We start from the raw sequence: 24142 nt of genomic DNA, 5'->3' as shown, positions 1-24142 counted from the left end.
TTGAAACTGAGTTAGGGGAAGAGAAGAGGCCATTCAGGTAGAGAAGGGCCACTCCTAATTTTACAAATAACGTGACCGTCCTTTGTAATCACTGTTCCCTATTTGTTTGCTTGATGTTAGTTTTACAATGTCAGGAAATTACGCGGAAATTTGAAAAAGAATATTTTGGGTAAAACAAACTCCTGAGCGACTAAAAGATTTCTCATTAGATTGGTAATTTTACTGTGAAAAATGGTTTAATATGAAGAAAAAATGTGTTATTTCAATATTTGCACAAATTAAAATAAAGGGAATTTTCAGTGAATAAATTAAATTCGTCTTTGAGATACCTACCTAAACCGTGCACAAAGGTTTCACCAAAGACAATGCAAAGCTATATAGATACGTTAAGGTTCGTACTAATACAAGTAAAAGAGAGCTCGATATGTAGAAATTGCACAAAGGTTTGCACCCACGACAATACAAAGCTACATAGGGGCGTTAAGGTTCGTACTAATACAAGTACTCGATATGGAGTTTTCAAGGTCTGAGAATTGCTATTTAGATACTTAAGGTTCGTCGTAGAGAGCTCGATATGTAAATTGCTAGTTTCAAGGTCTGACCGTAGATGGAGTTGTCGACTATATCCAATTCGTCTTTGAGATACTTACCAAACCGTGCACAAAGGTTTCACCAAAGACAATGCAAAGCTACAAATACGTGGAGCTCGATATGGTAAATTGCTAGTTTCAAGGTCTGACCGTAATGGAGTTGTCGACTATCCAATTCGTCTTTGAGATACTTACCTAACCGTGCACAAAGGTTTCACCCAAAGCTATACAAATCTACATAGACGTTAAGGTTCGACTAATACAAGTAAAAGAGGCGATATGTAGAATTGCTAGTTTCAAGGTCTGACCGTAGATGGAGTTGTCGACTATATCCAATTCGTCTTTGAGATACTTACCTAAAACCGTGCACAAAGGTTTCACCCAAGACAATGCAAAGCTATATAGATACGTTAAGGTTCGTACTAATACAAGTAAAAGAGAGCTCGATATGTAGAATTGCTAGTTTCAAGGTCCGACCGTAGATGGAGTTGTCGACTATATCCAATTCGTCTTTGAGATACCTACCTAAACCGTGCACAAAGGTTTCACCAAAGACAATGCAAAGCTATATAGATACGTTTAAGGTTCGTACTAATACAAGTAAAAGAGAGCTCGATATGTAGAATTGCTAGTTTCAAGGTCTGACCGTAGATGGAGTTGTCGACTATATCCAATTCGTCTTTGAGATACCTACCTAAACCGTGCACAAAGGTTTCACCAAAGACAATGCAAAGCTATATAGATACGTTAAGGTTCGTACTAATACAAGTAAAAGAGAGCTCGATATGTAGAATTGCTAGTTTCAAGGTCTGACCGTAGATGGAGTTGTCGACTATATCCAATTCGTCTTTGAGATACCTACCTAAACCGTGCACAAAGGTTTCACCAAAGACAATGCAAAGCTATATAGATACGTTAAGGTTCGTACTAATACAAGTAAAAGAGAGCTCGATATGTAGAATTGCTAGTTTCAAGGTCTGACCGTAGATGGAGTTGTCGACTATATCCAATTCGTCTTGAGATACCTACCTAAACCGTGCACAAAGGTTTCACCCAAGACAATGCAAAGCTACATAGATACGTTAAGGTTCGTACTAATACAAGTAAAAGAGAGCTCGATATGTAGAATTGCTAGTTTCAAGGTCTGACCGTAGATGGAGTTTGTCGACCTATATCCAATTCGTCTTTGAGATACTTACCTAAACCGTGCACAAAGGTTTCACCCAAAGACAATACAAAGCTATATAGATAACGTTAAGGTTCGTACTAATACAAGTAAAAGAGAGCTCGATATGTAGAATTGCTAGTTTCAAGGTCTGACCGTAGATGGAGTTGTCGACTATATCCAATTCGTCTTTGAGATACCTACCCTAAACCGTGCACAAAGGTTTCACCAAAGACAATGCAAAGCTATATAGATACGTTAAGGTTCGTACTAATACAAGTAAAAGAGAGCTCGATATGTAGAATTGCTAGTTTCAAGGTCTGACCGTAGATGGAGTTGTCGACTATATCCAATTCGTCTTTGAGATACCTACCTAAACCGTGCACAAAAGGTTTCACCAAAGACAATGCAAAGCTATATAGATACGTTAAGGTTCGTACTAATACAAGTAAAAGAGAGCTCGATATGTAGAATTGCTAGTTTCAAGGTCTGACCGTAGATGGAGTTGTCGACTATATCCAATTCGTCTTTGAGATACCTACCTAAAACCGTGCACAAAGGTTTCACCAAAGACAATGCAAAGCTATATAGATACGTTAAGGTTCGTACTAATACAAGTAAAAGAGAGCTCGATATGTAGAATTGCTAGTTTCAAGGTCTGACCGTAGATGGAGTTGTCGACTATATCCAATGGATTGTAGGACTGAAGGTCCACGCCTAATTTTGACGAGGGTGGCTGACGTCACATTTCTACAAGTTAGGACAGTGAGTCCACGCTGATGCCTGTGGACTACCGATCCTACTTTTACCTAGCTCAACATTACAGTAGGACTCACCAGAAAGTGCAGTTGAGGGAGGAGCTTATTTGGCGCGTGACCTTGAAGCAGCCAATGAGGACTGTGCGACGTTGCCAAACTTATTCACCGATGAACTGCAGCGATCCGTGTCTGGTTGCAGTTAAGTATTATATGTGGCAATGTCGCACGGTCCTGTCCTTTTATTGGTCACCGCCAACTGTATTCTTTCGTGGCGCCTACTATAGTGTTTCCACCTGATCACTGTTCAATCTGGTGATGCTTTCATAATATATCGTATTGCTGTGGTAGTAAACAATAACAACAGTTTACTCAAACCAAAACTAGAACAAATTCAAAACACCAATATTCGTCTTATTAGCTAGGAACTTTTAGGGCAGCAAAATTATACCAAAATATGTTTTACAGCCAAATCGCGTCATCGCTATTGAGATTTTTACGATTGCTTGGTTTTAATATTAGTATTTCTGTAAACAAGAACTCGCATTGTATTGAAACTGTTGTTATTGAAAACAAATACTGGCACGACAAGTCATAAAATGTAACGTGAAATTATTTAATTAACGCAGTTTTAATATTTACTCACATGAAACGTATTTGATTGCTTAACAAGTTTGTTGATATTGTACGTATGTTGAACTATTGTAGTCACATCCAATAGTCAAGCGCGTAATTTAGTTAAAATAATATCCAATTCGGTAAAAACTACGAACGAGGAATGTTATATTATACAGGACCAGCAGTGAATTTGTCTAACACAAATAATAGGAATACAATGATCATTGTTTGAATAAAAGTTACGGCAAATAAAGTTATGTTTATTAAGATTTGTCCGTTTCAACGATCTAAACGCAAAACGTTACCGTGCTCGGAAAAAAGTAGGGTATTTCGAAAAGCAAAATGAAGAAGTGTATGGGATCGTTAACACTCGATTCCCAGATTTTTGAATCTTAATTAATTATGATTACTTTTTGAAACTAACTGCAAACAACAGTATATTTCTGTGTACCGTTAGTTAATTCCATTTTATATAATGCAACATTTCACAACCTAGTTAGCCAGTACAACTTAATATTATTTTTTATCCAATGTTCCGGAACTAAATTATCGGCGGACTAACTACCTAATTGGCACGCGTATGAATATTTTATTGTAACCCTTCGTAGCAGCCCAACTACGTGACCGATTTCACCTCGCGCGCTATGTCCGTAAGTAAAATTTATATTTTCGCATTAATAAATTAGCCCTTTGATGCCAAACATATCAAAATGAATGTAACGTAAAGTAAAGTTGTAAATAGTAAAGTAACTTACCCTTGAAGATCTTTTATTTGCTTGATTGAAATAAATACAACTTGTGGCGTCGTCCTTCTGACGAGCACGTTGTCGTGATAAGTTTTTGTCTCATTAAATGGCTAATACCGTCGCGAATTTGTTTTAGGCGAGCTCACGTATTATTTGAGTAGATGGCTACCACTTTCATAACTTCTACTCCTCTTCTAGTAATTACCGACTAGAAATAACCCTTCTTAGACTACAGCTTCAATGTCTCGTGCCAAGACGCCGATGCCCGGGTTGTGAGTCTACATATTGCGAAAGGAAGTAAAATCTTAAAGTTTTATAAAGTGAAATATCGTAGGCATAATTCCGTAGAACATTGGATATTTTAGGTCCACCTATCAGATAAACATTTTTAGTTCTTGTACTCTAATTGGCAGCAACGTGGCAAGGCATACATTTAATTTACCAACTAAAAGTGGTGCTTGTATGTTTCATTAATTAAATTGAACTTATAAGTAAACTTTGCAATTCGAGTATTTATTACTACGACCTCAGAAGTCACCACTCCCATGTGTTATCGTCATTCGATACATCTGAGTAATACATAATCATACTAATGATTAATATCTTATATGCGTCTGCAATAATACTGCGCTTACCGGTTTTAATGCTTAATATTAATTATAAATAGTTGCTGTTTGTTAAGAGCATCAAAATGTCTCTAATAACGTATAAATTGTTAATGGATCATTTAAGTAAAGTAGAAGTAGAATTCTGCTTCCGCTTTGTTCCGTCAATAGTGTAATACTGGTAATATACCAGGAGTGTTACACGTCAACTGTCATTAATTCAACAAACTGCCCAATCGTGTTCCAATATATGTCACATTTCTAACTGTAACAAATTACTGGAAATGGTTAATTATACAAGGCTAAGATATTCGTATGCACAGTCTAAAAATCCAAGATGTTTATCACAAATTATAATGATATCATATTACAAAATAATATTTTTGAATTCTACTATTAGATATTTCACTAAAATTTACGAATGATATATGCCTGCAGTAATGAACTGAAATACAGGGGATTACTTTATTACTTTTATTACTTTATGATTACTTTATTACACAGCTCTGTTTGGATCTCGAAACATCAGTTCAAGTACTTGCAGTGTGAGTAAGATGCTTTGTCACCCCTCATAAAAAAACTCATGAGTCGGACAGTAGGTCCTAGGCCGTGACCGTGGACCTAGTGTCCGCCCCTTCAGAAGTGGGTAACAAAATTAATAGTCCTGACAGTTTTATTGCATGGACCTACTGTCCGTTTACCGTATCCAATGATACTTCCGTGTTGTATATTTTCAGTGATCTACTCTTACCTATAAATTTAAAACCATAATATTTTTTTCATTTTAAAAGCCCATGTTCATAATATTATATTCCGATGAAAAAAAATAAAATTTGACGACTTCGAGAAAGGGAATAGTCAGTAGTGTAATAATACATTTTTACAAAAGTAGACACACAACACAATACTTTACTTTATTACTTGCACAGCGTACATTTTCAATATTTAGTCATACAAAAAAACTGTTCTGTATGACTAAATATTGAAAATGTAACTAAGAAATTCAGTTGAATTGACTTGCATTCACCGAACCAAAACACCTGTACAAATATGACGATAACGTATACTATGCTTTACTGAAAGGGGTCAAAAGCATCTTTATTTGCATTGAAGAGAAAGGAAAACGCCTCCTGGTGTAACATCAAATTCTTGTCTTGTTAGGATCAACTCTAAAACATGCATTTAATTAAAAAAAAAAAAACTAATCAACACTAGAGTAAAGTTAGTGAAGCTGACATACAACATGGCGGTTGTGATTCCTGACTTACGCGTGTCACAACGCTCTGGTATGATTTGTTTATTTTAACCTAGTTTGTAATTACGTGTTAGGTTAGTTATTTACCTGAAGAAGAGATCAGATTGCAGATCTCGAAACGTAGTGTTACCGATTTTTGTGTCACTGAACGATGGCAAATGTCCGGAAAAATCCCGTTTCCTTCACAATCCTTCCATCGTCAGAAATAAACTTCAAAGGACATACACATTTTTATGAGAATAGTTGTTTATATCAGTCAGGTTATTAGTCCATGGTAGAAGGAAATACGTTTTAAACAAAGCGTTGCGGAACGAAGAATCTGCTGGTTATCTACTAATTCAGTCCTATTTTCTTACGTGTGTAAATCATCTATTTTTAAATGAAGGCCCCACCACAATCCGGTTTAATATTGCATGATGTTTGTGGTCTCCTATAAAACCACTTCCTGCATACGGAACTGCCTCAACGACTGGTTAACTCAACCTTGTGTAAGTTAACACCGAGTATGTGACAATCACTAAGGTCATCCACACTTTACCAGTTGTACCGGACTGAATGAAGTCTTAACTAATGCCGTGATAATTTTGCACAACGTTGCAGCCAGCGCATTCACAAAATCACAGAGAATATTGATAAAAACGAATTGTCTTAGTTGATTCAGTAATACAATTTTAGAGGTAGCTTTTTACCCACGTACACTTATATCAGTTCAGAGTTAAAGGAATTTACCATCTATTGAAATTTCGATAGGACATTCTCAGAATTAATGATACAAGAAAAATAAATACTTGGTTTGAAGTTTGTTTTTGACGATGGAAGGATTGTGAAGGGAACAGGATTTTCCGGACATTTGCCATCCTTCAGTGATTCAAATAATCAGTAACACCATCTGTGTTACTTGAGTTACTTGTGTTACTTTGGTACTTGAGTTACTGATATTTTTGTATCACTGAACAATGGCAAAATGTCCGAAAAGATCCTATTTCCTTCAAAAATAAATAAAATATTTAAGTTATAATAGTCTAAATATTGAGATTATTAAAAAAAATCCTAATATGGTCTTTCGTAGACACCTGAGAAGAGACTCCTACCTGTAGGGAAAAAAGGTCTCGTATCTGCAGAAAAGTAAAAAAGTCGTGACTCTGTAGAAGATATACTTTTCGTGTCTGCTGGAGAAATGACATTACTTTTCTTCATGTAGATGTAGATAGGAGAAACAGGAATCTTTTGTAGTGCGTCAGACGATTTTCGTGTCTGTTGTCTGAAAGAGAGTAAGGAGATTCGTAGAAGAAGAGATAACTCTTACATCTGTTGGGAAGACGACATGGGTCTCTTGTCTCTAGAGAAGATGATTTTCGTGTATGTAGGAGAAAGATTGTGTTTGTACGATAAATTTATTCGTTTCGTAGGAGAGAAGAATTTCGTGTCTGTTGGAGAAATGGAGTCTTTTGTTTTCAAGAGTGGAAAGAGTTAACGATTCGTAGAAGATATAACTCTCATATCTGTTGGGAAGACGACATTGGTCTCTTGTCTCTAGAGAAGATGATTTTCGTGTATGTAGGAGAAAGATTGTGTTTGTACGATAAATTTATTCGTTTCGTAGGAGAAACAAGTCTCGTGTTTGTAGAAGAACAAAGGAGTCCCATGAGTAGGAGAGATGAGTTTCGTGTCTGTTGTACAAATGTGATCTCGCGACGCAAGAGATGTAGGGAATCCATACACAATTTTCCGTGTATGGAAAATTGTGAACAGTAAAATACCTTTAGGAGAGATGTCCTGTCTGTAGAAGAGATAATAATTTTTAAGTCTGAAGGGAAGATAGGAGAGATTTAAATTTCCGAAATAAGGTTACGGTCAAGTGCCTTATTTCCGGACCTTCTAAAATAGATAGCTAATTGGTAGAGTACTCTTGAATGAGAAACTCATTTTTTGAATGCAAGTCTGCAGAAGCCACAAAATACGCTGAACCACCAGGTATATTACAATGAACCATTGGAGGGTTAAAGCACCAATCCATCCTAAAGTCTGAAACCTTTGTCAACTATGATCTTTGCTGCATTAGCTACGTACGAATATACTACAGCAGGGATCACCAAAAAGTGCAGTTGAGGGAGGAGCCGTTTTGGCGCGTGACCTTGAAGCAGCCAACGAGGAGACGTTGCCAAACTTTCCGCTAAAACATTTGAAGTGCTGTGTGGCAACGTCGTACGGGCCTGTCCATTCTATTGGCCACCATCAACTGCACTCTTTCGTGGCCCCTACTATAGTGACAGCGTCGCACTTTCACAGGAAGAGCCCTCACCGGAAACAAGCCACAATAATATTAACAATGGCCCAGGGACAGGGAGGGTGTGAGTCAAGGACGTCTGTCGACGTCAACACTGTCCTTCCGACGGCTTCTGTAATGTTGGCTCGTAAATAAAACTGACCACACCACATTTTTGGGAACTGTTTGTGGGGTCTCTCCCAGTAACTTTGTATACTTCAATGAACTGTAAGGTCTGTGGGGTCTCTCTGTTGATTCTAGTGGGTCTATCTTGGAGGTCAACGAATAGAAATACCAAGAGCTATTTGGAAATTATAAGTACTAGGTATTTGTAAACTTATTCGTGTTTAATTGATAGACACTATGCTTCAACCCTGGGGTCACTACTGAAGATTTGCAATTACTGGCGAATTTTAACGTTCCCTCAGACTCCGTGAAGCATTAAATTTGTTATAAGCTATGAAACGTGAAAGGTTTTGCGAAAATTGTGTTAAAAGAATATAAAAAAATGGTGACATTTTCAGACATTTGTCATCAATGTTAAAACAAACACAACATTATGTTTCGAGGATTTGAATCTATCCCATTCATCACGTGAAAAAAACCTAAAGACTTAATTTAAGTATGAACAATCAAATAACTTAATATTCTGTGGATACGTGGTAATGAACTTGCCAAAGTCATAGGTCACTGGATATTCAAAAAAACCGAAAACGCTCTGAATACCATATTTTTTACTAATCACAGAATCTACTAAAAATAAAAAATAAAAAAGTAACTCTGTATTAAAAATATTAATGTATGTTCCGAGGACTAAAAAACTAGATTAATAAACATAACTATTTTATATTCTTTATTAATAAAACTAATTCATCCTACTTCATTTTAATCCATAGTTTCAGATAATATGCTTATGTAAAATATTTAAAAATATAATTCACAAATGAAGTTTTTACGACCTTAGGTATAACCAATAAAGCATTATGTGGCTTCTAAAGACAGACAGGTGCACAAGTGTCAGGATAGAATGCTGCAATAGAAATTGTAATTTGAGATAGCCTTACGGGATCCATTATAAAAAGACAGCTTCTGTATAGTTGGAGTTTAAGGTTAAAATTGTTTCAAAATGTATAATGTATTAATAAAAAATCTTTCAATGTAACTGGCATTTATATGTGTGAGAATTAATAACCGGTCATTTTAAAAATCAAAACGTATAACAATTTCCAACCACTATATACACAAATACAAAATTCACCTGTGTGATATTTTTTAATTTTTGTGTCAAAACAACCACAAAATTTACGTAAATATGAGTCAACAGTGCTTAAATTTATGTCTCTCTTTAATCCTAAATAAAAATAATTTATGATAGTCTTGTACAGCAGTAGGCTATATATTTCAAAACATAAAAATACCTTTTGAGCTAAAATAAAACAAATATTTAGTTTGGATTCAAATTTGTGGCCTGTTTAAACTACGTATCAAATTTATTTCTTAAAACTTACGTAATAGCAACATTTTAGACACATAAATATAAGCCTTTTTGCACTTAATCGGTCAGTAAGTAAAAAACATATTTCCACTGTTTTACTAAACACTCATTCTATGTAAATTCAGCTAAGAGGTTTTTCAACAATTATGTTTTCTTGTGCTGAATTCCACTGGAGTTGCTAATGTAAAGCTAATCTGCTATTTGTACTTACATCATTGAACAACAATATTCATTGAAACTAATAACAGTAACTTGCGATTATTGTGACCTGCAGCAGTTTATTACCAGCAGCATATTAGTGATGAAATTCCATCTCGCACCAACTTCCTCGTTTCCGCTTCCATGGCCACACCGGAACCGCCGCAAGTAGACCGGAAGGTCCACTCTGGACTCTGGACGTGACTTCTCTAATGAGCGGACTTCCAATTTCCGATCGTTGATCAGCGTCAACGCATGTCAAATTGCAGCGCAATACAATTTTGGGTTTCCAAAGTGACCTAGACTTTGATAGTGGTATTGAATGTAATACAGGTATGATTATGTTGGTGGAGCAGAAAGTTTTTGGTTGGGGTAATCTATTTGAATTGAAAAGTTTTTTAAATGAATAATATCTATCTACCTTTTCTCTCAGAAGAGAGAAAATGTCTGGTCTTCTTCAAATAGGCCACTGAGTTTGCATTGTTTATCTCTCAATTTCCTTATCTAATCTAACGTGCGGTCCAGATTTATTTTTGTTCAAGACAAACAGTGGCTTCCGCGAAGTTTAATTTCTTGCGGAACTATTGTATTTTATATAACAACATTGATCAACAAGAAAAGAGAAATCGTCAAACATTTATTTTTATTTCATTGTTTAAAATTATTTTTTTGCTTATTACTATTATCGGCAAAATAGAACGTCGCGGGTTTAACGTGACCTGTTGTCGGTAAAATAGAATTGTTAAAACATTTATTTTTATATTGATAAAAAACTCATTGTGGGCAGATAGAACCCAGATAAAAATGCTATATGAAGGTAAAAGCCCTATATTTTAGATAACTTTATTTGTCATGAAAACCTCTCTGTATGAATCATCAATTAAATAATTCACTCATAACCATAATTTTACGCGTGTGTGGCTCTAATACGATTTACAATATATGCCAATAATTTTCAACCAGGTAAACCTTTATATAGGTTTTTATATCTCACATTCATTAATTTATTGTTCATTAATCCGTATCATTGAGAGGTTACGTTGACTCAACTTCACTAAATTTCAGTACATAACACTCGGAATATTAGTTTTATCAATCATGAATTTGTGTAAGGAGTGGTTTTGGGATCGAAGTATGATAATGGCGCAGATTCAGCGGAAATTCTGCCAGAAGGATGATTGCAAAATAGGGATCTATGAAATGTAATAGAAGTTTGCATGTGAAAATTGTGTTGAAAATTACTCCATATCAAGTAGGACTGTCTACTAGTATGTTAACAACGCATTCGATATGAGACATTCTTCATTAAGAAATATCCAGGGGTCCTCAAGTGCAAGACCAGCATTACCTCAAATGTTGCTAGCGATAATTGCGGTTTCGCGGTAGATCGCGTACTTAAACTGTAAACATTTACGCAATGGCAAAAGTGCATTGCAATTTATTCAACTATGTATTCGTGTTGTGAAAGGTAACACGTTTCTCACAGTAAAGTAAACTTAACAGCTGTAAGAAAATGCATTCCGTAGCCTACAGCCGACCCGTGTGAGAACTACGTGTTGTGGGAGTTGAATAAACGGGAATCGCATTCCTTTCACTGCAGTTGCACCGCGGGTACAGGCTACAAGTTCGTTCTCTAGCCTCTTGTCCAGTACCGGTTCTTGCGCGGGAACTGCTAGTCGCTTGTCTTGCTGCACCTCGCCGTTCTTCTCTTATCACGCCCCTCCCCCCTCCTACCATTCCTTTCTACATCGGCCTTGCCGAGTCTGGTGGACCTTGCAGAAGGAAGCGCGGGAAACTGGCGGTGGAACGCGGACTACCTCTGGGCGCTGCACTGTGTCCAGTGTTATTTCTTCTTACAAATAACCTTAAAAAACCGTCTTCTAATTGGTACTATGTAGTTTATGATGTAATAATGATTATTATGATTGAGTAGATTATGCACTATGCCGACCACACTTCATTAGAGTATTAATTAAAAAAGGAACATTATACGTTTTTGGCAGGGAAAATACAAAAAATATTCATTCATTCAAGAAACACAGCTTACGAATTAATTGTAGAAAGAAGCGCGGAAAACTGGCGGCTGGATGCGGACTACCTGTGGGCGGTGCACTGTGTCCAGTGATATTTCTTCTTACAAATAGACTTAAAGCCTATCTTCTAATTGGTGCTATATAGTTTTTGATGTAATAATGATTATGTTAGATTGCCTAGTTTGTGTAATATACCGACCACAGTATTCATACTTCTTCTTTTTTGGCGAGAAAATAAAAAAATACTTCATTCATTAGAGAAACACAGCTTACGAATTAGTTGCAGAAGGAAGCGCGGGAAACTGGCGGCTGAATGAGGACTACCTCTGGGCACTGCACTCTGTCTGGTGTTATTTCTTCTTACAAATAAACTTAAAGCCTGTTTTCTAATTGGTGGTATATAGTTTATGATGTAATAATGATTATGTTAGACTGTCCAGTTTGTGCAATATACCGACCACACTTAATGTATGTATTTGCTAGATTGTTTTAAATAGGAAAATTATACGTTTTTGACAGGAAAATTTAAGAATTTTAAAATTGTTTATTGACACAAATTACGAATTAATGCCACCTAACAAACTCCCAGAAAGTAACAAAAAAATATTCATTCATTAGAGAAACACAACTGCACTATACCGACCACACTTCATTTATATATTAGGTAGATTTTTTTAATAGGAAGATTATCCGTTTTTTGCGGGAAAATTTAGGAATTATAAAATTGTTTATTGACAAAAATCACGAATTAATGCCACCTAACAAACTCCCGGAAAGCAACAATGCTCGCCAGCAAGTTTTAACTGTATAGATAAGAAATTGGAAGGAAGTTATGGCTAGGTTAGTTTTGTTTATTTATAATATAGATAGTAGTTATGGTTCTATTCTTAAACTTATTTAACACGTCAAATTCAAGAATTTCTTATCGCGAATGCTTCCGATCATCATTGTAGGCTGGGAAAAGAACTTGAAAGAGCAAATACCTATTTTTAAAGTACTACTAAACCTTATCTTTTTACATAATTATAATTAAAACTTGTATTAATATTATAAATGAGCAAACCTAACATAGCCATACTTCCTACTATTTTAGTATCCAAAAGAAGTAAAGTGGTTGTGGTTAGTATAACGCATCATTACCCATTTTTGTAAGTTTTTTTCACACTTTAGAGTTGTCTATTCTAAAAACAAAAGAAGAACAACACTTTTAAATAAAATGTTAAAAATTGACCATACATTATTTTATACCCTTATTTTCACACATTAAAAATATATTTAATCTTTATTTCCATATCTAACCGTAAACTAATACAATTTTGGTTTTTGTTCAATAATTAAGATATCTTATACACCAGAACGAAAAAAAGTAAAATGATAAACCGTGTTATATATTTAAATTTTGCTATTGACGATGGATGTTTCAAAAGGCTAATAGGACTCAAAATCTATTTTCGAGAATTGGAATCCATCCATTTTTATACCAGATGAAGAGGGTGGATATCAACCCTCGAAACGTAGCAAATGTTTGAAATCCTGTTGTCTTTTAAAACTATTTAAATCTAGGTAGCAATTAGTATAGAGGGCTTGTAACCAAAGTTGTATTTTTTTGATTTGTAAAAAATAGTTAAAAGTATACAACTATTTTAAATTATGTAACAGGTCTAATCGTAAGCACACGTTTTTGACTGTGTTGACTACTGAAGGAGAATAGGTAGGCGCTTCTCTCTATGGCACCATGTGTATTTTTGGAGGACGAAGAGATGAGGAGAGCCTTCATAAGGGTAGGTTAGTCAACCCTGTACACCTCAAGTGCTGGGGTTGCATCATTTTATATTCAGGCGGTTTTTATTTTATTTTGCTGCCTTTTGCACCAAAATTATTTCCACAATAATACACTCGTATATCCACATTTCATATTCAAATTAGCAATAAACTTTACTGGAGTAAATGAGTTATAATACATGATTTGCAAGAATGATCAGAATGTTTCGCAACGGCTGCAGCTTTCGCAGCGACTGCAGATGAACTGACTTGCACGCATTGGAATGAGGCCCTTTTATGCAACGTGCCATTCTAACCTGTGACTGCGTAGCGGCCTCAGGTGTGAAAGTGCTTTAATTGAAATGGATCTACTGTTAACAAAGCGCATGCGCACAAGAGCTGTTACACAGCGCAGGTGCCTCTGCGCAATGTCTGTACACCAACTCACCGCTAGTGGTTCGCCTATATCGTTAGTTTACACATTTTCTATGTTTTAACTTTCTTCTGTTAATGTTTTACGTATTAATTTGTTCGCACCACGTTTACGATCTTCTACCAAATTACATGTCAATTAATAATTATCATTAGGACAGTGCGTTCATCCTATCACGCCTATACTAATTTGTCAGGGAGGAATAAGATTCCTTTTCGGTAACGTATCACATTTTATGTTTTGTATAAACACCTTGTTTTTGGGAATATTTTAAATTGGAGGGTTTATAATATTTCTTTTTTCACACCTGTTTTACATTTTTGCTTTTTTATTTTTAAATAAAAACTATACTTTTTCTATTATTTTGTAAAAAAGAAAATTCACGGTTTTCCATTAATTTTAATTTTCTCACACGAGACCTTTCGACATCTAAGATGCCATTGTCAGGTGTGAATCAACAATTTGAAATAGTATAAATATTTTACATTATTTTACAATTATCAGCTGAATAAAGCTTAATACAAGATGTGTATAATTAAAAGTAAAATAAAATAACTACACAAGTAAATTATTGCTATATTCTTTATTAACTTCTTTATAAAAAAGGTTTTACAGTGTTTTAATGCATTAACATTCTGGAAAATAATGTATTAAGATATGTATAAAAGTTTAAGTAAAAAAAGAATTTAGTTCTGTTTTTTATGTTTAATGTTTCATAAGCGTCGAGTTCTTCTTGTTTATGGACTTTTTTTAATAATGTGAAGTTTTTAAAGGCGTGATTTGTTTCTAATGTATGTTTGGCAATAGATTTTTGAGTTTGTTCGTATTTATATCTTTCATGTTTTTTAAATCTTTTTATTGTTCTTTTTATCTGGCCAATATAAATCTTATCACAATATTTACAGTTAATTTTGTAAATTACACTTTTATTTTTGCCTAAACTTTTATCCTTATTATTTTATTAAGTTGAGTAGTGCTAAAAGATTATACAGTGTCTTAATAAAAACTTTCGTCAAATTTTGAAGTATTATGGAAATTGCATATTCACTGTTCAAATCAATAAAATTACTTGGTAAATTCAGTTGATGATTAAAAGAGAAACGTTTCTAACATAATTTTACAAGAATTACTGTAGCAGTTACTTCCTTTTTCCATAGAAAATAAAGCCAAAATTATAATTGGCTGAGCGTAAGCGAAGCCTAACTCTGAGAGGGTTTACAATATATTTCCCCTGCATGTCTGTCTGTCTTCAGGATATCTCAAGAATAAATTGAGATGTAGACTTAAAATGTTGTATGAATCATAATTACTACATAGGCAAGATCGATTTAGACGATAATGTGGATCTCGAGAACAAATTGAGCTACAGACTCAAAATTTCAGGGAAACTTCGAATTTGATCATGGGACTTCTGGCATTGTATCCTTAGCGGATTCTGTACATGACCCGTGGTATGCTGTAGCTTGCGCCTTGTATAACAGGTGAATCATACTAACAATTATTTATACATCCATTGAGAACTCGGTAGAAATTCCATGCTTCGTAACAACAGTAATAAGGCAAAATTCACCGTTTGAGGGATTGAATATCTACACAGAAACTATGTCTTTCAAGTGAATGGTTCTCTCTTAAGTGTATTAACACAGGTAATAAATGTTCAGCTCCCATCCAAACGTGTAATGTAGGTGCTTCTTCTTGGAGCTCTTTCCTCGCCAGAAGCGCTTTAATTAATGACGTCATACTTTTTTAAGAGGAAATGTCCAAATCCATTTGGACGGAATAGAACGCGTGACCTTTCGGCCACAGCCTTCTCCGACGCCACACAGAAGGTCGATTAGTTAATTATACATCGATGTGCAAAGATGTATGTTGAAATATCAAATTCCTTTCAACGTCCTTGGCGTTATTCCATAACTTCTTGGCAAGAGTGTCATTGCTGTTAAGCAAGTCTTATAGTTGGTTGTTTTCTTTAAATAAAACAGTGCGAAACTAAAATACTTTTCGGTGAAAGATTCGCCAAAAACTTTTTCTTTAATTTTAATTGGGTGCAGGATGATTAACAATATGGGATGTACTTGAACATCTATTTGCGGTGGTCAGGCGATAATACGAGTCTTAGGATTGTATGAATTTTAAAAATTTCACTGTCTTTAAATAAATTCCTTAATACAAAAAAAGTATAAATTGTTGGCAACCCCAAAGGATCTGTTAGCATGCAAAATAGGTATTTTGGGAAATTTTTTAGGCCCAGCAAAAAACAGCTAAAAATATGAAATGATTTTTATCAGTTTTATTATGAACTATTTAGTAATAGCATGTTTTCAGTAGTGGGCGTGTTTTAAAACTCTATATTTAAGGAATAGATACTTTTAAAAATAGATGGAAAAATACATAAATTTTATTGTTTTTATATCTGATTTTTTGACAAATTTTACCCTTATCAATTATATTTTTATTATATGAAACATGTTACTCCCTTCAGGAGGTTCTCATGTATATCCTGTAAAAATATATCCCTATCGATAGGCGTTTACCTGAGGGCCTAAATACAAACTGCTTCCAAACATTGCATAAATGCCTGCAACTTCTCGTGGAACATCAACAATTACATAAACAATTAAAAATAAGTAACATGATCAAACACAAATTTCATTACCAAAAATTTGCACGAAATTTGTGGAAGTTTGGACAAGAAGACTTGATTTTCTTGAATTTCCAACAACAAAAACATAATTAAGAAGGGAGTAAGTTACAGCGGTAAAAAGGGGTAAAGTGTGACAGGAACGGCCCTTTATAATGCTGACCTTTTTCAAAATCATTACCTTTGCCGCAGCATCTGTAACTCGGTCACTAACCTGTTCTGGTCTAGGTATTATTCCACGGTCTGCCACGATGAAATTTACACAACTGTTTCTGAGTTGACCACAACAATCGAACGGTCTACACGGTCCTTGCAGAAACGTAGACTTTCATTGCAAGATATTATTTTGGGTGGTTTTATTTAGAATTCTTTTATTGTCTCAAGTTGTTAATTACGTTCTTCATTATCACCACAAGACTGCGAGAAACCAGTGATGCTGTTTCAGTTCTTGTCAAAACGTTTTTTATCTCCAGATTTGAATTGACAGAGGAATGGACTAGTTTGGAATATGTAGAGCTTATTACGGTCTATCTCACATAATTAAAAAAATGGCGGCCCTGAAATCTCACAAATCATGTACGGGCGTCAAGCCAATCACTCTAGGTAAATCATTCATAAAAAATTGAACAACTAAATTGAATACAAGATTTCTTACGAATTGTATTACGAATTAACTTCTGTCAAGGAAACCTCCAAGGGATATTGTGGACATTAATTTATAACCTATATAATAATTCCAATGCACAATAAAATTACATTTAAATTATTATGTTTTACAATTTTCATTTTGTTCCTCTTAAAAACAAAATATATGTTATGAAGTTTGAAGAGTAGTGTTCTAAAGTAACGAAAATTGTAAAAAGTTTGTCTAGAACTAGAAGTTAAATTATAAATGTTGTAGCTTTGACAAACATTCCCTTGGTGTTAATTAAATACCACAGCATAACTAAAAATGTTATTTAAAAAATAAATACATCAATCCGTGTGAGTGTTATTTCAAACTTTAACTATTAATTTTTATATTAGAGTATATAATTATCAAGAGTGCAACCTTATTTGAATATTACCTGAATTTCACTTAACTGGTCATCCAATTTCCGAATCAATACCTGAATTGATTTATATACGTCCATAAATAAACATTATATGCACGTCAAAGACAAATGTTATTTTGCTTATTTTATGATGCTTATTTTGAGTAGTAAAATGATAAAGTAAAGAATATGCTTTGCAAACACAAATCGATTTAATGAAAACACCGTTTGATTCAATCTCTCTAAAAACAGTTCTACGTTTGAAGTTGATTACGTGGAATGAAACTGAAGGGCTTTGGAGGAGGAAAATACTCAGTAATTATGATTGGTTCAGCATTAGCTGGGCTTACATAAAGAACAAATTCTAAAAAAAAATCCCTTATGTATGGCGTAGTCTGTATGTAGAAGCCCTCAGACACAACTTATATAAACATAACAACAACCGGATGAATGTGACGGACACGTAAACACCATTCGGTGGTACGGGCGAGATAACGCATTTATATAACTGATATCAGCACTTATCAGTCAAGGCTGATAGAGTTTAATGCCCGTAGCTGATAACAACAGCTCAGGGCCACAACCATGAGAGTCTCTTCTTCGTCCATGAACACTGTGGAATTCGTGATCATCACTTTGATGGAAACCAAAAACACAAAACAAAATTGATAATGTAGGTATCCTTATCCTACAATAAGGATGTTAAGTTCAGCTGCAGTTCACCTTCCACTTAGTGCAGCGTCTGAAGAGTCTAACGCTGTGACAGGTTTGACTCCTGGAATCTGGAATCAAAATCCATCTGAAGAGATCCAAACAGTCGGCGACGAAGAATGTAATCAAGATGAAGTGGTGTTCTCATTGTCTCATTGTATCTCATTGCCAATTGTGTACCTTATGAGACAATGAGAACACCACTTCATCTTGATTACATTCTTCGTCGCCGACTGTTTTGGATCTCTTCAGATGGATTTTGATTCCAGATTCCAGGAGTCAAATCTGTCACAGCGTTAGACTTTTCAGACGCTGCACCAAGTGGAAGGTGAACTGCAGCTGAACTCAATAATCTTATTGAATCACCCCTTCCCACCATTGCTCTACCTTATCCTACACCTATTACCCAAACCCCTTCTAGTTCATTATGTTGCCTTTATGTCGCCTTCTAGTACAGTTACGAGAAATTTGTACCAAAAGTTTTCAAAATTACAGTTAGAGAGTTGAAAGATCTTTGAAATTTGATATTAGATTTTCCTTCCTATCACCATTTACTATATCAAGATTATCCAATCCTATACAAGTATGGATACTTTGTTCAATTTACTTCGTACTTTGTTTTTTGCCAGTTTCTTTTATTATTTGCGTCAGCGGTAAGGGAAAACTTGAAAAGGAGCTCTTCAAGACAGTGGAACAAAATGATAGTATAAGGGTATTGATGTTCTTCAATTCTTCACAGCGCCGTTTACAGAATTTTAATTAAAAACGTCTTGCGTCCAAACTAACGCTTGAAAATCAATTAACCACATCCTTGCTAATCCTTTAACCACAAACTTAACCCTACAATGGATCCATCTCATCAGGCTCGCCCCCCCCCTCATCGCCAAACTTTGGTAAGGACGTTGGTGGGAGGGGGGAGGGGGGTAGACTGACTATCTCTAATCCGAACCCTTGGAATCTCATCACGTCAGGCTCACCCCTCATCAAGGGCGAGTGAGGGAACTCGGATGGACGCAAAAACAGGATGAAAATACTGTAAAAGATATAACTTAACTAATGCAACCGTCAATAATTCTTAAATTTTATTTTAACCTTACATTAGATTTTCTTTCAAAACATTCTAATGATTATGAAAGTCGAACCAAATTTTAAAATACTTAATACGTTTCTAATTATTTTCTAGTTGTAAGGGTTTACGACAGTAATATTCTAAAACAGTAAATAAGAACAACAATTTTTGTAATTTCAAAACCTTTAGATGTAATTTCATGAATACTGACTGCAAAATATGGCATAATTAAGGAAATACAGACTAATAGATGATGCCATTAGAGACAAACCAACTGTACCGTCGGTTTTTTTAATTTTTATCTATTTGAATGCTGGGTGTAACTAATGGGGCCATTATGGAATGCAGACGTGATAAAGTAACAAAAGGCCCGACTTTACAATCGAATTTAATTTAATATATTCGAATCAGACTTAAAGAAATGCTATGATAGAAACCCAGACGTCATCGAATAATAAATAAATTGACTCTATAATCGAATTTAATTTAATTTATTAGAATCCTGGTTTTAACGAATGTTATCATGATTAAATCACAGACGACATCGAATATCAAATAAACTAACTGTATAATCGACTTAAATGTTATCCGAATACTCTCTGTAACAAATGGTGTCATGGTAGAATCACAGACGTCATTGAATAACAAATCAATCTACTGTTTAATTGACTTTTTATCTTATTTATTGAAGTTCAGTCTGTAACAAAATGGTATCATAATGAAAACATAGACGACCATTGAATTAAAGAAAGAAACTGTATAGTTGAAATTAATTTTATCTATTCGAATACTCTCTGTAACAAATGGTATCATGACAGAATCACAGACGACATCGAATAACAAATCAACCAATTGTTTAATCGACTTCATTTTATCTATTCGATTGCTCACTGTAACAAATGGTATCATAATGGAAACACAGACGTAATCGAATAACAAATCACGCAACTGTGTAATCGAATTTAATTTTATCTATTCGAATCTTAGCTGTAATAAATGGTATAACGATACAATTACAGACGTAATCGAATAACAAATAAAACGACTGTATAATCGACTTTTTATGTTATCTATTCGAATACTCTCTGTAACAAATGGTATCATGACAGAATCACAGACGACATCGAATAACAAATAAAACCACTGTTTAATCGACTTCATTTTATCTATTCGAATACTCTCTGTGACAAATGGTATCATGATAGAATCACAGACGACATCGAATAACAAATCAAGCAACTGTATAATCGAATTTAATTTTATCTATTCGAATCTTAGCTGTAATAAATGGTATCATGATACAATTACAGACGTAATCGAATAACAAATAAAACGACTGTATAATCGACTTTTTATGTTATCTATTCGAATACTCTCTGTAACAAATGGTATCATGATGGAAACACAGACGTCATTGAATTTGAAAGAAATGTATAATCGAAATTAATTTTATCTATTCAAATACTCTCTATAACAAATGATCATGGTCATGATGTGATCATGATAGAATCACAGACGGAATCGAATAATAAATAAACCGACTATACCGTTGATTTTTAAATTGTTCTATTCGAATACTGGTTGTAGCCAGTTGGAGAGTCACCATCGTTAAATAAATAAATGTTGACACGACCTAGGCAATACGAGGTTATACAATACAGCAGAGCTCAATGACTGCGATTGCGATGACGTCAGCAATGTACTTGGAGAACGACGGTAACAATGAAGATGAGAACTTGACGTCAGGTCTCAGCTGTGCTTGGTTATTCGATGACATCAATGTGTTGATTAAAAGTTCATCGGTGTGCTTGCGTGGCTCTTGCATTTATTTACTCTATTTGTGTCGGATCTAATTTGAATTTAACAAACAATTTATTTGATTTTTGTTTTTAGTCAGTTTGAAGATGTGACAGTTAGATGTTATAGAATGAACAATTTTATTTACGGGTTATGTTAATTCTGTATAGAAATATTTATAACAGATAAGACAAAAATATTTTTAAAATTGTATTAATTATATATAAAAAAACTACAAAAATCGTAATTTATTTATTTTTAAATATTTTTTGGGCGTTTATTATTGTTAGCATATGTGTTCACTTCAATGAACAATGTTAATAGTTTATTAAATTTAATAATTTTGTTCTTGTTCTTTGTTTTTTACGTATACCTTGTTCATGTCTATAAATTTGCCCATTACTGTCTTCTTTTCTAAATCAGTAATGTAAAAAAGGTTTTTTTTAAACAATTCCTACTTTACGTTCAACTAATGTAGTAAAAAAATTATTCCTATTTTATTTTTTATAATATTGTAAAAATTACAGTTAATTTTAACTTGTGACAATATCACAACACATTAGTGTCAAAATATAAAGCCGTTCTATTCCTTTAATTTTTTATTTTTAATTTCTACACGTACCAAGTTTGTAGACGTACAGTAAAACTTGCACAATTCCAACTGTTTTGATGCGGAACGTCAGGAATAGCTGAGTTTACACGCAAATTTTAAAGTCCGTATCTCATTTCATTCTCAAAATTTAGTACCGACTAACATACGGAAAACAATATTACATCCTCCAGTAAAAAAAGTAAAATTGTGTCAGCATACTAAGTAATAGCTTCAATACCGCTCAGCCTATTTCCATGGTTGGTCATGCACATCATAAAAGTCATTCTTGTTTATGTGGTAATGAAATTCCAAAAAGTCTACAGATACATATTTTATCGAAAATTCTTACTTCATTATTCGTTCTCATTTTGTACAGTATTCATAAAGTTGGTTTCATACCAGTGTACATAACCAATTCACCAAAATATGATGTTGCGATAGTTTAGTTGCGTGTTAAAATTACATATGTTTGATTGTACGCAATTTGTTTACAAATTCGTTTATTCTGGATTTTCAGTTACCATAATGGTTACCTATCGTAACTATAAGACCAATGTAAAAGCTATTAATTTAATTAGTTAAGTAATCGTCCTGAATTTTTTAAAATGAACACGTCACGTGATTTGAGTTTATATTTTAAATTTTAGCTCACCAAGTAAGGAAAAGTGGTTTAATTTGTTATGTATTTTGAGTCATAAAAAGGGAGAATTTCCAAACTAGTAGTAAGTAGCAAATGAATAACTTTGGAATTCAATAGACTTGAATGCTGAAAATGTGGAATTAGAGTTAAAGATGTGAATTTAGAATTTAGGTGTAGCAGATGAGAGTTCTCGCTTTTTCAAGTAGTGCCATAGTGAGTTTTCAGTGTTTTTCATTCACGCGATTTTTTAAAACGCGTAAGATACAAAAGTATATATTTACAATGATCTGTCTTTGAGCCAAGGTTACTTTAGAGAGAATGAATTATTTTTTCAATCTGCGATAGACATTAAAAAAGAATTTTTAAGAAAGAAAACAAATACGTATCATTCTCAAATATTTTGTATTACAATATCTCTTATATATTACTTAAATTTGAATTAGCTTCCACATGATTAGGGCATATTATGGTTCCTATACTTTATCACTTTATTCGTTCTCATATTATTTCTGATAATCATTCTATATTTTTCTTCCGTTCGGATTCGCCGATTTATGTTGTCTTTGTTGTAATTCTTAATATTTTAGGCTAGATGTAGTGTCTCTTGGTAATTATTTTTGTATTGAATTTTTGTATTTTTGGGTATTGAATTATTTATGGTAGCTTTATTCAGAAGATATAATCCATACCCTTCTACCTACTGTAAATCAAAGCAACACCGTAAATCCTTTGACAAAATATTTTCTGACTTTTTCTGTTTATTAATAAAGAAATAGATGATACCATCATTCTTGCCAGAAAATAACTATTAGTATCTATCTAACACTACGTTAATTACAAGACAGAAAACACTGCCACGAAGTACAGCTAACGGCATTTGGATCCAAGGCAGAATCCGCCAGAACTTCATGCGACGGCAGCGCTGTCTCTGGGCGGCACACTGAAGTAATTTTTACATACTTTAAGGATGAACTACTCCATTGAAAATGCAGTAGTATCGGGGACGTAGCTAGCGAGGGGTCCGGACCCCCAAAATTTAGAATTGTTCACATAACCTTTTTAGCAAACTATTATTATTATACTTGCTTTACCCCCCCCCCCCCACAAATTTGTTCATGGCTATGTTCTTCAGTATTAATGTCCAAATTTGGCTTTTTCTTCATCATACTAACTCTGTTTTCTGTTCTGTTCCAGCCACCAGCAGAAGAGCTACTCCTCGCCTTGGCAGTGGACGACCCCTGTGACCGTGGCTGGTGACTGACCCTGGCTGACCCCCTTCCAGCCACCACACTGGTAGGGGAGGGGGGACTGCGCCCCCTTGGCTCCGACTGACTGTGACTGCACCCCCCTCCATGGCTGTGCCCCACCCCACGTTACTGTATTGTCGTTACGTTGGACACACTGACTACGATCGACAGTGCTGATGCTACCTAACTACTATATACAAATATTTATAAACATCGTTAAATGAATATATTAGTGTGTTTATGTTAAGTTTTGTAAGACGCTGTGTTTTGGATTTTATTTCAACCCCTTTCCCCTCCTTAATCAATTGTGTTCTCCACACTGCACTATGAAGATGGGTGGCAAGTTATAGCAAAACTATTTGAATATTTGTAAGAAAAATAAGCTCAAAGTGTGTAAAAAACTTGTGAAATGTTTAGAAAATACAAGACGGCATAGCATAGAACAACTGCCAAGCAAGCAATTTTTTTTAAGTTTTTATTAAAATTTTTAA

General features: G+C 34.4%; 1 protein-coding gene across 1 annotated transcript in view; it reads left to right on the top strand.

Annotated features, from left to right (window-relative positions):
- LOC124367411 overlaps positions 1–23907 on the top strand; it is a 111447-nt gene extending 87540 nt beyond the window's left edge. The window contains 1 exon segment of the mRNA XM_046824208.1: positions 23599–23907. Coding sequence (XP_046680164.1) covers positions 23599–23665 — 67 coding nt within the window. The 3' untranslated portion in view covers positions 23666–23907.
- The last annotated feature ends 235 nt before the right edge of the window (positions 23908–24142 follow it).

This window comes from Homalodisca vitripennis, chromosome 8 (genome assembly GCF_021130785.1).
Source record: "Homalodisca vitripennis isolate AUS2020 chromosome 8, UT_GWSS_2.1, whole genome shotgun sequence".
NCBI lineage: Eukaryota > Metazoa > Arthropoda > Insecta > Hemiptera > Cicadellidae > Homalodisca > Homalodisca vitripennis.
The sequence above is the reverse complement of the archived record's forward strand: the minus strand, read 5'-3'. Positions and strand labels throughout refer to the sequence as shown.